The sequence below is a fragment of the Centroberyx gerrardi genome, chromosome 8 (assembly GCF_048128805.1).
Source record: "Centroberyx gerrardi isolate f3 chromosome 8, fCenGer3.hap1.cur.20231027, whole genome shotgun sequence".
Lineage (NCBI taxonomy): Eukaryota > Metazoa > Chordata > Actinopteri > Beryciformes > Berycidae > Centroberyx > Centroberyx gerrardi.
This window is the reverse complement of record NC_136004.1, coordinates 16,707,401-16,719,338: the sequence shown is the minus strand read 5'-3', so window position 1 is coordinate 16,719,338 and position 11,938 is coordinate 16,707,401. Positions and strand designations below refer to the sequence as shown.

General features: G+C 41.3%; 2 protein-coding genes across 2 annotated transcripts; one reads left to right on the top strand and one right to left on the bottom strand.

Annotated features, from left to right (window-relative positions):
* Nucleotides 1-571: 571 nt before the first annotated feature.
* On the bottom strand, nucleotides 572-4,128 carry p2rx2 (purinergic receptor P2X, ligand-gated ion channel, 2). The gene is made up of 12 exons (XM_071899786.1): nucleotides 3,986-4,128; nucleotides 3,172-3,307; nucleotides 3,003-3,074; nucleotides 2,688-2,763; nucleotides 2,498-2,594; nucleotides 2,327-2,407; nucleotides 2,049-2,202; nucleotides 1,788-1,918; nucleotides 1,576-1,666; nucleotides 1,392-1,457; nucleotides 1,190-1,267; nucleotides 572-670 (listed from the first exon to the last, which is right to left on the bottom strand). Exons 1-12 carry the CDS (start codon nucleotides 4,123-4,125, stop codon nucleotides 572-574), a joined length of 1,221 nt encoding a protein of 406 aa, XP_071755887.1. The 5' UTR covers nucleotides 4,126-4,128.
* Nucleotides 4,129-4,962: 834 nt separating this feature from the next.
* Nucleotides 4,963-11,876, top strand: pes (pescadillo). The gene is made up of 15 exons (XM_071899710.2): nucleotides 4,963-5,106; nucleotides 5,326-5,405; nucleotides 5,545-5,698; nucleotides 6,140-6,249; nucleotides 6,550-6,721; nucleotides 6,859-6,948; nucleotides 7,446-7,562; nucleotides 7,700-7,777; nucleotides 7,914-8,003; nucleotides 9,590-9,720; nucleotides 9,854-9,979; nucleotides 10,482-10,666; nucleotides 10,759-10,907; nucleotides 11,010-11,177; nucleotides 11,465-11,876. The coding sequence occupies exons 1-15, from the start codon at nucleotides 5,083-5,085 to the stop codon at nucleotides 11,540-11,542; spliced, it is 1,752 nt and encodes a 583-aa protein (XP_071755811.1). The 5' UTR covers nucleotides 4,963-5,082; the 3' UTR covers nucleotides 11,543-11,876.
* Nucleotides 11,877-11,938: the final 62 nt, after the last annotated feature.

The following is an 11,938-nucleotide window of genomic DNA, read 5'->3' as shown; positions in this document are numbered from 1 at the left end:
CAATGGTCAATGTGATATACTTTTTAATGAAATAACTATTAACAGAGACTACAATTCAAGTTTATAAAGGACATTTAATGTTGGATTTGAATGTCATTAATACATTGATAGAAACGGGCATAGTTGTGTTTCTCGGAACATTATACTAAGACATTTTTTTCTGCTATGAAATGGTTTAGTTTCATACTTGAGAACATCAAGCATTTGTATCTTTTATTCAATGGGGTTGGTATTCATGTCGTGTCAAATCATGTCAACTGAAAGAGAAATAGAATTCATCCATTGCAGTACAGTTCAGGTCCTTATACTGACAATGTTTGAGATGGTAGCCTATATAAACTGACTCTGCTCTGCAGGCAAAGACTTGTAGAGAACCAGCTGTCATTCAGCAGGATGCCCCTGTTTCTGTGGCTGTCTTTCAGTTCATTCCCATAAAGAACTGCATAGCGCTCGGCCCGTCGAGCCTTTGCAGACACCTGAGAAACCACTTGCTGTCGTTGTCAAGGTCAGTCGTTAGAGGAGCATCCGTACACTTGGCCAGAGAGGATTGTGGGAACTGGGCATGACTGCATCAGAGTGGCACACCCTCCGACAGGTCTGAGTGGTTTGAGCCGTAGCTGCTGACGATGCTGAACTCTGTGGAAATAGGCTGTGTGGACTCTTTACTAACCTGTGGAGGCAGTGCAATGGACAAATATCTTAAGTTACTGAGTAAGACATACAGTATATCATAGCTCTCAAAATATTGCCCAAATAAGTTTATATTGTGTGACTTTTCTTTTAAAAAAAACAACGATCATGCAGATGCAATTAAGTAAAATGCAGAGCACAGTGTAGAGAGACAGTTTGTTGCTCAGATCAGCAGACTGGTTTCTATGGAGGGGTTTGAGGCATGTTGGGGCATGATCCAGCAAAATACCTTGTGGATTTAACATGAATCACTTTGTGACCTTGGAATTACAAGGCTCCATCTGACATTTTGTTCAAAACTGAGCTATTCATGTGATCAATGATAGTCCACTGTTTAACATCCCAACCTCTGGAGCCACATGAGTCTGGTCCAGGACTGAGTCCCATCAGAGCTTTCTCTCCTTCGTCACCCCTCCTCTGTTTCCCTCTCTGATTTCCCTCTCTGATTTCCCTCTCTTCCCTCTCTGAGTTGTAAATGTATAAAACACTTCTTACTCACATCATCAAACTTTCTCTCACTGTAGACTTCATTCTTATCAATAAATGTCAGCATGATCCAGTCACAGATAATGGAACACTAGAGGGGAAAAAATTATAGGTAAATAAGCAAAGATCTGAAAAATAATGTGTGTTAAAGCATGATTATGGTCACTTTAGAGTCACAAGACAGGCAAAAAGGGGAGAATTAACGAAAAACTCACAATTCCAACCGATGTCAAGGCAGTCACTGTGCTGATGATGGTTGGGATGGGACTGAATTTACCTGCCTGCAAAGAAATAACATGGCAGTAAATAGAGAGAGATAGAGTCCCAACAGCAAGCTGGAAATAAACTAAACTTGAGCAACTGAAAAACTGGGTGATGATGGAGTGATGATCCACTTACATGTCCATGAACTATGACGTCCAGACGGATACCATAGGCCTTGATAAGCGTCCGAGACTCCACCCCATCCTTGCTGTAATACTTGGCAAACCTACGTAGAGATAAGGAGAAAAAACACAGAGGATGAGGTGCAACGAGCTGATCACAAGCCAAAGTGAAACCTGCAATCTAAAATACCGCACAAAACCTCAGTGTTGGATGCTGGAGCTCACCTGTAGTAGTAGCCAGAGCTGGGCAGGTCCTTTCGCAGGTCAAGACGACGGAACGAATATGTGGGTTTACAGTGTGAGGGATCCACGTCCAGGTCACAGTTCCAGTTGATGAAAACCCCAATCACTCCTCCCTGACCAAAGCACAATAATCGTAGCGTAAGCAATGCTACACACATGTGTTCGAAATGACACATCCTTTTTAAGAGTGTATACATCTGAAATCTTCTGAAATCAAAACCTTAGTGCATTCATCGTACGTACAGTCCTGCAGAGCTCACTGAACTTCTCCCTGGCTTGATCTGCGATGTAGCCCAGGCGGAAGTTTGGGCAGTACGGCTCTTTCTCCTCATCGTAATGACACTTGTTGAGATATTTCTGCCTGCTGCGTCTGTTTGAGCTGTCCTTGATATTTCCTCTGCCAGAGAGAAGAACACCTTCTGAATCACTGCAGATCTAATGGCCAGTAGCAATGGCTCCAGTGTGTGTGTGTGTGTGTGTGTTGGGAGGGAAGAGGGTGTCAACAACATACTGTACTCTACCTCAGCACTTTAAATTTGGGGAAGTGGATAGAGTTCCTAATGAAAACTGTGAAATTGATGGCCTCCTTTAATGCGGGCTCCCTGTTGAAGACACCAAAGAATTACGCCTTTAGAGTAAACTGCAGCACAATAGTACAAGCAGCTTTGTCCAGACCAAGCAGCTTGCCTTACCGTACTGCAGCATAGTCCTCGATGGGACACCAAGTCTGGATCTCACAGGTCTTGAAGGTTTGGTCGTAGTAGGGAACACATCGGCCGGTCCTCCTGCCTGCAGAAAGTGTTTTGAACATGGAAACACTGTGCGACAAATACAGACAAACCTTAACACAAAGAAAGATTTGATCAGGAGTAAAAACAGTACCATGGCCGGCAAAGTCCATCTCTCCCGGGACGCAGTCAGAATCCATTGTGCAGTTGGCGTTGGCAACAGAGAAATGCTGAAATAAAGTGAGACAGTTGCTCAGTCATGGGAGTATGATTTCCTGGGAGGGCTTGGTGTCTATGTAACTGATACACTTTTATTACATTTTCTTCTCCTGCATAGCAGCAGGTATGCTGTATTATTGAGAAAGACACTTTGAAGGTCCAGTAATGATGATCTGAGATTCCACTAATCTTTTGTTTGTTTCTGACTTCTCGACTTGTGTGTGGTTGTGAACTTTTGTTGACCTCTCACCTCAGCGCAGTTGTTTTGCTTCTGATCGTACGTGACTTCACGTCTCAGTATTGTACTAATTACATCACCACCCTATGAGGGAAATGTCAGAAGAGAGTATTACAAAGTAGGGCTAATTGTGGCGTGAAAAGATAATGCTACTGACAGATAAAGGCAGGTTAGAGTTCACCTCCGGGGGTCGAGCGTACTCCACTGTGTCCAGGATATGGTCTCCCTGAATGGCGGTGCCCCTCATCTTAGTGTAAACTGAGCTCTCCGGACGAGTCTCGCTGTCTTGGTACGCTTTCTGACTTATGAAGACATACCTTCAGGATGATATAACAGACATTAATGATATGACATTTTGTGCCATGAAATTATTTCTAGTGAAGGTGGATTTCCCTGGATTTGTTCAACCCTCTTTGCTGAACCTGGAGAAGCCTACATGAGACATAAATCTCAAGACTTCTAATTGGATCATTATTAAAAGGCCATCATAAAACCACAATCTATGAAAATGGCCCTCTTTAGATCAAATTACATTTAGTAATGGGCAGACAGACTAAACCATCCCTGTTGACATCACTGTCTCAGTTATGTTGTCATTAATTATGTTGTACATTTGTTTCCGGGAGTGAATTGCAAGTGAGAGGCGTTTCCTCACCACAAAATTGCTATTTTCAGGTTTTGAGAATTTGAAGTCACAGTGCATGGTTTTTTTTTTTTTTTGCCTTTGTAGGCTCAATTAAGATTTTTTTGACACACAAAAGCATATTGTTTACAAATTATGTTGTGTTCCATAATAAATATTTTATAATTTATTCCTAAAAGAAGCATAAAAAATGAACACATTTTACTTCTCCACTAACACAAGATATAGAAAAGGCTACAAAGTCACAAATTTAAGTTACCAAAGCCTTTGAATTTAATAAAATCTCCAAATTATTAATGTAGATGTTTGCTTTTACTAAACAGGCATGCAAATACACAAGCTCAGAGCTTACCAGATGAAGTAGGTGATCACTAGAAACTGTACCCCCCTATATATGACTCCAAGAGTTCTGTTTTTAACCACCATCACCTTTGGGGTCTCATAGTCCCAGAAGCCAAGAAAATAATCCTTTATAAACTCACGCAGTCCCATTCTGAATTTAACAAGTGTCTGCACTCTGCAGATGTCCTGAGATGTCTTGTGCCTTGTGAGACTTGTGAAGTCTGTCTAATCTCTCTCTACCGCTCTATCTCTCTGCATCTAGCTTTCTATTTTCTCTCACTCTGGTCCTGAGGAGACTGAGAGGAAAGAGAAGGGGGCGGGGTTGAGATGGGGGGAATCACCCTATTCATTTTATATTTTGTCTGTATTGTCTATAACAGTGTTTTCTGATGATCATACAGCTCTAGGATGGGTTTCTGACCAGAATTCAAATTTGATCACTTTTTTTCCAAATAGCCTACAATGCAACTGCACAGGACCTTGTTTTTGGTGGCAATGGTGCAGATATATTGTCTGCAACATAAAGGTAACACAGTAGCCTACATGTTAATAATAACTTTATTTATTTCATATTGATACACATGGTAGATAGATAGATAGATAGATAGATAGATAGATAGAGAGAGAGAGAGAGAGAGAGAGAATTAGTGCGAATCTGTGTGTTCTTTGTTACATGATCTGTTTAATCTGCATTCGTTTACAGTCTGTTATAATTATTAATAATTTTGTTTATTTATGATTATTAATTATTGTTACCATTATTTATGCAAGATTTGGCAACATAAGAATTACTTGTCATGCCAATAAAGCTGATTGAAAAGAGAGAGAGAGAGAGAGAGAGAGAGAGAGAGAGAGAGAGAGAGAGAGAGAGAGAGAGCGAGAGCGAGAGCGAGAGCTCCTTGTGAATTTTACTCAGGCGTAAAAAGGGACTACTACTGGTCCTGGTCCTTGCGATTGCTTTTGCGTTTCGTCCTCCGCGCATGTCAAACGACACGTGCATCGGCTACGTGTTATGGTGGCGAGCTCCCTGTTTACATTTTTATCACACATTTTCTAGGCAGTTAAAACATTTCCAAGCTGGTGCGGAACGTTACATATTCTTTGTAAATGGGGGGTCTTCAAAAGAAAAAGGTAAGTGTCCGTGTAGGAGTGATGTCAGGCAAACCAACTCCGTTAGCTGGTTAGCTAACATTAGCTGCCAGATAACTTTAAGCTGATTTTACATAACTAGAATAATCTGTGTTGGCCAGAGGAGGGGGAAGTTGAAGTTTAAGTATTTAGTTAACCTAGCTAATAAAGAAAGCCTTGGTTTGTGGGTTTTTAAAAGCAGCGTGTGTCCTCATTTTGCAGTTTGAGAGGGGCTCTGCTACCAACTACATCACCAGAAACAAAGCTCGCAAGAAGTTACAGCTGAGCCTCCCAGATTTCAGGTATGGTACATCAAATCGTCGTTACATCTCAAGAACGAGTCCCATGTCTGGATACTTGACTGGCAGGACACAGTCCAGTTGTCTAACAGCACCCATATCCCTGACACGTGATTTCCTGGTCTACCTTTCTGGTTCTCAGACGTCTGTGCATCCTCAAAGGCATCTACCCCCATGAGCCCAAGCACAAGAAGAAGGTGAACAAGGGATCCACAGCCCCGAGGACCTTCTACCTGCTCAAAGACATCCGCTTTCTGCTGCACGAGCCCATTGTTGGGAAGTTCAGAGACTACAAGGTATTGTATTACAAGCACATTTGGTCCATTCTACAAACAACAAAACTAATATCGGGTGAAAACAAGATTTGATTTGGTGAATCAGGACTAGGATCTCATTGTATTTGATCAGAGTGAACTGTTGTCGATCGATTGCTTTCTAATTTAGTCTACCAAGTACACAAAAAATACCAGCATTAACTGAAGAGAAGTCGATTTGTGTCATCTGAGCATTTGCTAGGATTGTAATTGGTCAGACTGCTCATTTTGATTTTGTTATTACTTCTTATTTTATATCTCTAATTTTGAGAATTTTTATTATTTTGCATTCTTTCTTTTTTGTTTTTATTTTTTTACAGTGCTTTCTTGAAACAGAATGTTATTCCAGTGAGATTTTCTTTATAAATGTGTCAGTCAAGTATTAACACTGTGTCCTATTGTCATTATGTTTTATCTTAACAGGTATTTGTACGCAAACTTCGGAAGGCGTATGGAAAATCAGAATGGACGGGAGTGGAGAGACTGAGGGAGAACAAGCCGACCTATAAATTGGACCACATCATCAAAGAGAGGTGAGACCATCAAGTGTTGTACTGAACAGCCAACAGAGGAGGGCGTTGTTGACATTTGCTGATTTCCCTTGTGTAAAGTCAAATTACAGTTCACCCTAAGCCTGTTGCAGCAGCAGAGATGACCAGTAACATGAAATTCTGGGAATTATAAATTCATTGTAAAATAATTAAAGATGAGGTGAAATAAGTTGCATATTGCTGCTTTAAACAAAAATACTGCTCAGCAGAAGTTGTTTTGGGTTGAAGTTTTGCAAACTATATTAAGTTGCATTGCCTCACTGGTGCTCCTTTATGCGGCAGGTACCCCACCTTCATCGATGCTCTCCGTGATATCGACGACGCTCTCTCCATGGGCTTCCTGTTCTCCACCTTTGCCCGCACGGGAAAATGCCACGTCCAGACGATCCAGCTCTGCAGACGCCTTACAGTGGAGTGGATGAACTACGTAATCGCATCTCGTGCTCTCAGGAAGGTAAGAGGTGCCAATTTGCAAAGTACAGCAGTGATTAGGCTGCCTTGGGTTTAGGGGTTTACTATGTTGCTATTGGATGTGTTGAGTTCACTGATCTCTGTTCTGCAATACACTAAATGTGTCTATTTCCCTGCCAGGTTTTCCTCTCCATCAAGGGAATATATTATCAGGCTGAGGTGCTGGGACAACTCATTACATGGCTGGTGCCCTACCAGTTCTCCCATGATGTAAGTGCAGAATGATGAAATGCAGTCCATAGTGATCTGCTAAAAGTAAGCTGTCAGTATGTAATTAAGGGTTTAAAGTTGGCACAGCTCTCACAGTAACAAGTTGTGTTGTGATCCAATAAAACCTAAGACAGTGTAGTTTGCTTGTGTTCGGTATACACTGGCACAGTTGCTGCCACCATCTCCTTTGCTGGGTTTATCAGTCAAAGGATGGGTACAATAGCACAGTGTGTGTTTCAGATTCGGCATTGATTATGATGCTGTCATTCTGTTGGAGATATCAGTTTTAATCAATAGGATCTTGACTTTGGAGAGGTCAGTTGGTCTGTTTGCAGAACACCATTTTGTAAATGATTGTTAGGAGGATTTCACTGACTGCCCTAAGGTGTGAGAATGCCCAAGGGATTTAAATTGACTAAAAATGTCCGCACTCATGTTTTCTTTATTTCATCTTTTAGAAACACTTATTTATTTAAACTCAATCTTTGCTCTTCCAGCACCCTACAGACGTGGACTACAGAGTGATGGCGACTTTCACAGAGTTCTACACCACCCTCCTTGGGTTTGTCAACTTCCGTCTCTACCATTCCCTCAATCTGGTTTACCCACCAAAGGTAACTCAAACCCTGAGATTCTGCTCTCCGTATTACATGTCATATTTGCTGTAACCCCTTATTTAGAGATTTAGAGATTTCTGGTCATTTGGTCGCCTAGTGGCTCTGCGCTCTGATAATCCCACTCTCCTTTCCAGCTGGACAGCAAAGCAGAGTCAGATCAGAAGGCAGAGAATGACGATGACTATGCCATGGACTCGGAAAGCTACTTGGAGGTGAGACTCTTTCTGTTTCCAGTCAGCTGTACTGGATGAGAGGTTGTGTGTATATATAGAGGCTGCCTTTTTCTCCATGTTCAAGACATATAATACGGTTCTCTTCCTAAACTCATTCTTTTCGGTTGTTGCGTAGAAACTGTCAGCCCTGAGCTCCAGTCTGGCCCGGGTGGTTTCTACAGCAGAGGAGGAGGAGGCTGAACTGGACCAGTTCCCTGCTGAAGAGGTAAGCATGTATTCTGTGAACGCATCAGTCTCTCAGGACCATGTCACAAGAAATGATGCACTCCACCTTATTTGTTTAAATATGTAGACAAATAGACATTGTTGATGTCATTCCTGATTCTTATGAATGTCGTCAAAACATACAGACAAATCAAAAAATGGTTGATAAGCTAATTGGTCTCCAAGGGCAGAATTGAGAGGTCAAATATCTCTGTCAGAGGAGTTACGTCAATTGAGGTGTGAGACTGGGGATTACACCTCTTTGGTTGCTAAGAATGAGGTGTTAATCACCCTGGAAAGCTTGTTTTGCCCAATTGGTGTGAAGATTTCCACTAACTGTTAACTGTCATAAATATTTCTTTTTTTTGTTTTTTAATACTGGACTGGCTTCATAGAAAAAAAAAATATACCACTTTATTCTAGTTCCCTTGCATTTCATTATTGTTTGGCTACTTGTGATTATGGTAATAAGGATTAAATTTAACGGGAATAATAAACATCCAAAAATTTGGAAAAGTGGAAATTTGTCCATAAATACTTGACCATTTAAAGATTAATGTCAAGCTAAAATCTTGTAGATCTAGGAACTGCTGAAGGAAAAGTCTAAAACAGAAATTTCACAATTACGTGATTTCCAAGTGGTAGCTATAGTGAAAGTAATGGGCCCATGGGCCTTGAAAATGGATGACCTTGAAAATACTTGATTTTTCCGCCTTTTTTTTTTCTTTTTTTTTTTTAAAATTAAAATATAAATTCCTCTGTATGTCTCTGCTCTCTGGATTATCCATCCTGAGGATTTCATCATGAGGCTGTAATGATGTCTAATTCTTACCCCAAAACATGCGTCCTTGAATTTCACCAAATCAAGTCCTTGAAAGTCATTGATTGAGTCCTTGAATCTGATGTCCATATGACCAGTAGGCTAAAAGAACATACTGGTCATCAGTTATGTAAACAAAGCATCAGTGCATCAAAACGGAATGAAACATAAACTTCCTGAGCCACAAAAGTGAATTTAAACACCCCCCCCCCAAAAAAAAAAAAAGCAATACTACATGGCAATCCAAGCATTAGTTTTGTGTAATGAATTTCAAGGCTTACTGCCAGTACTTGTATCTATGGCAATGAAATATATGTGACAGTGTCTTCTAGGCTATTAATAATGTATGAGTTTAGACTCCCTTCTGGTAATTAGGCCATTTTGTTTTTACCTGGCTTTTATTGGGGACTGGCCTATATTTACACATACACACAACACTCCCTGGCTATTGTTAGAAATCTGGACACTATTTGAGATCCATTCTTCATTAGGAGATTTAAGGTATGTGCCTTCCAGGAAACAGGCTTTTGTTTTTGTGTAGTGTTGACTTCCAGTGCACCAGCCTGCAGTATCTCTTGTACATTAATCAAGTTATCCGTCTGTTAGGGGTGAAACGATTTACAGAGTCACAGTTTAGTACATTACATAACATTACGTCATTATGCTTTTGTCCAAAGCGACTTACAATAAGTGCATTTTGTCAACTACTAGTACTTATCTCTGAAAGTGATGTCTTTAAAAGCGGGCCTTTTTCTGCTTTTCTTCAGGAAGACATGGAGAAGATGGAGGCCAGAGAAAAGGAACAGAAGGAGCAGGAGGCCCAGAAGAGGCTTTTTGAAGGGCTCAAGATCTTCCTCAACAGAGAAGTGCCCCGAGAGTCACTGGCCTTTGTCCTCAGGTGAGTGAGCGCTGCTGCGGTGGAACTGAGCCACACAGCATTTATAGTAGCAGAGGAACCACAGAAACCATCCAACCTCCAATTGATGCATAATCATTTTACAGTCCTTTCTGTAATTGTTGCTGCCTTTCAGGTGTTATGGTGCAGAGGTGTCCTGGGACCAGTCTGTTTGCATTGGCAGCACATACGACGTGAAAGATGAGACCATCACCCATCAGATTGTTGACAGACCCAACATGGACAAGCAGTACATCAACAGGTAGGGGGAATCGCACATCAAGCTCATGTAGTGCTGTTTTTCTTCCATTCTAAACATCAAATATCTGGAGCATGGAGCTGTTTGTAGCCTAAGTGAGATTTACATTTCTGAATCCTAGATGTAGAAAGTTCCTCTTCCCTTGTATATTGCCTTATCCCCCACAATGCCCCCTTTCAGAGTCCGCTTCCTGCTCTTGTGCCTCAAAGGAACCCTGTTCTTTGTAATGTCTGACAGACCCTGTCCTCTTTCTTTATTACTCCCTCTGCCTTTTCAAAGGGTCATGACACTTCCCATCATGACCTGTTAGCCCACTCATATATTCATGCATTCATGCCTCTAGCTGCTTTCAAAGAAAAAGGTCCTCAACTCAGTGTGTGATGTGTTCTCGTAATTCCATATTCAATCAATATAGTTGTTTAACTCAGAAAAATAGGACACCCGATATTGTCATATCTGGTTAGTTTCATAGCTGTCATGTTCAGTGGATGTTCTGTTGTTTCAGGTACTACGTCCAGCCCCAGTGGGTGTTCGATTCTGTCAATGCCAAAATCCTCCTGCCTGTGGAGGACTACTTCCTCGGAGTGACTCTGCCCCCCCACCTGTCCCCCTTCGTGGAGGAGAAGGAGGGAGACTACGTTCCCCCAGAGAAACTGAAGATCATGGCTTTGAAACGGGGAGAAAAATCTGGTACGAACCGAGGCACCTCTCTGGCATCTCTGTATTCAAATCTTCAGAGATTGTGAACATAAAACTGATGTTTTTTGCTTCTTGCATCACAGCACAAGGACAGGAGGAGGATGAGGAAGAGGAAGAAGAAGAAGAGGAGGAGGAAGAGGATGACAATGATGAGGAGGAGGAAGAAGATGATGAGGAAGTGTCAGAAGAGATGAATCTGAAGAAGATGGAAGAGAAGCGATCCCAGGGCAAGGTAAGAGACATCAAACCATCTTTCCTCACCATCTGTGTCATTACCTGTTTTACATAAAAGTGGCCCTTGAACCTTTGGATAACTCGTCTCTGTTCCTTACAGTCTCTGCCAGTGAAGGTGACTCCTGGGAAAGTGAAGGTAGAAAACCCAGCACGCTTGGATCAGGAGGAGAAAGCAGAGGAGAAACGCCTGGCCATCATGATGATGAAGAAGAAGGAGAAGTACCTGTACGACAAGATTATGTTTGGAAAGAAGAGAACAGTCCGAGAGGTTGGTTGCAATTTCTTATTGAGTGAATGTAAATCCAGCTTTAGGGAAAAGATTGTGGAGGTACATGGAAAGCTTGGACCCTTTATCTATTTTCTATATATGGCATCTCGCTTTGGCTGATAATGGTCAACGGTATTGAATAGTTGAGCTTGCATGCCAAATGATAATCCCCCCCCCTGGGCCCTGTAGAGGACAGGTGACCTCACTGTGACTGGTGTTAAATACCAATTAGGTCTTTGAACTCCCAACTGTTCATTAACTCAATTCATTCTCTTCCCCCCCCACAGGCAAACAAGCTTGCTGCCAAGAGAAAGGCCTATGATGATGCCGCAAAGGTGGAGAAGAAGAAAAAGGCCAAGAAATAATAGTCATCTAATGAGATATTCATCACGGACTGACTTTATGTATGTAACTTCATGAAGTTGAATACATTACTGTTTGATGTGTCATGAAACATGTGAGTGTATTATAGGACTATGAGTGAGTTCCATGCAGCGTGACATGGGTGTATTGGGTCATGGCTGGATGAGGAACAGTGAAAAATAAATGTGTAATGTGACAATGCTTTGAAATTGTCTGCAGTTCTCTGGTTTGTATGAACTCCAGTATTGTTACACAAGAAATTTCCTTCACTTTATTTTAAATCTGTATTTTAAATGGTGGTCTGTATTTTACAGTAAAACCAATTGTATAACACAATGTATGTCTTTATTATTTGTGATCTTGCAACAATATTCAAGTAAAACAGTTGAATACTACTA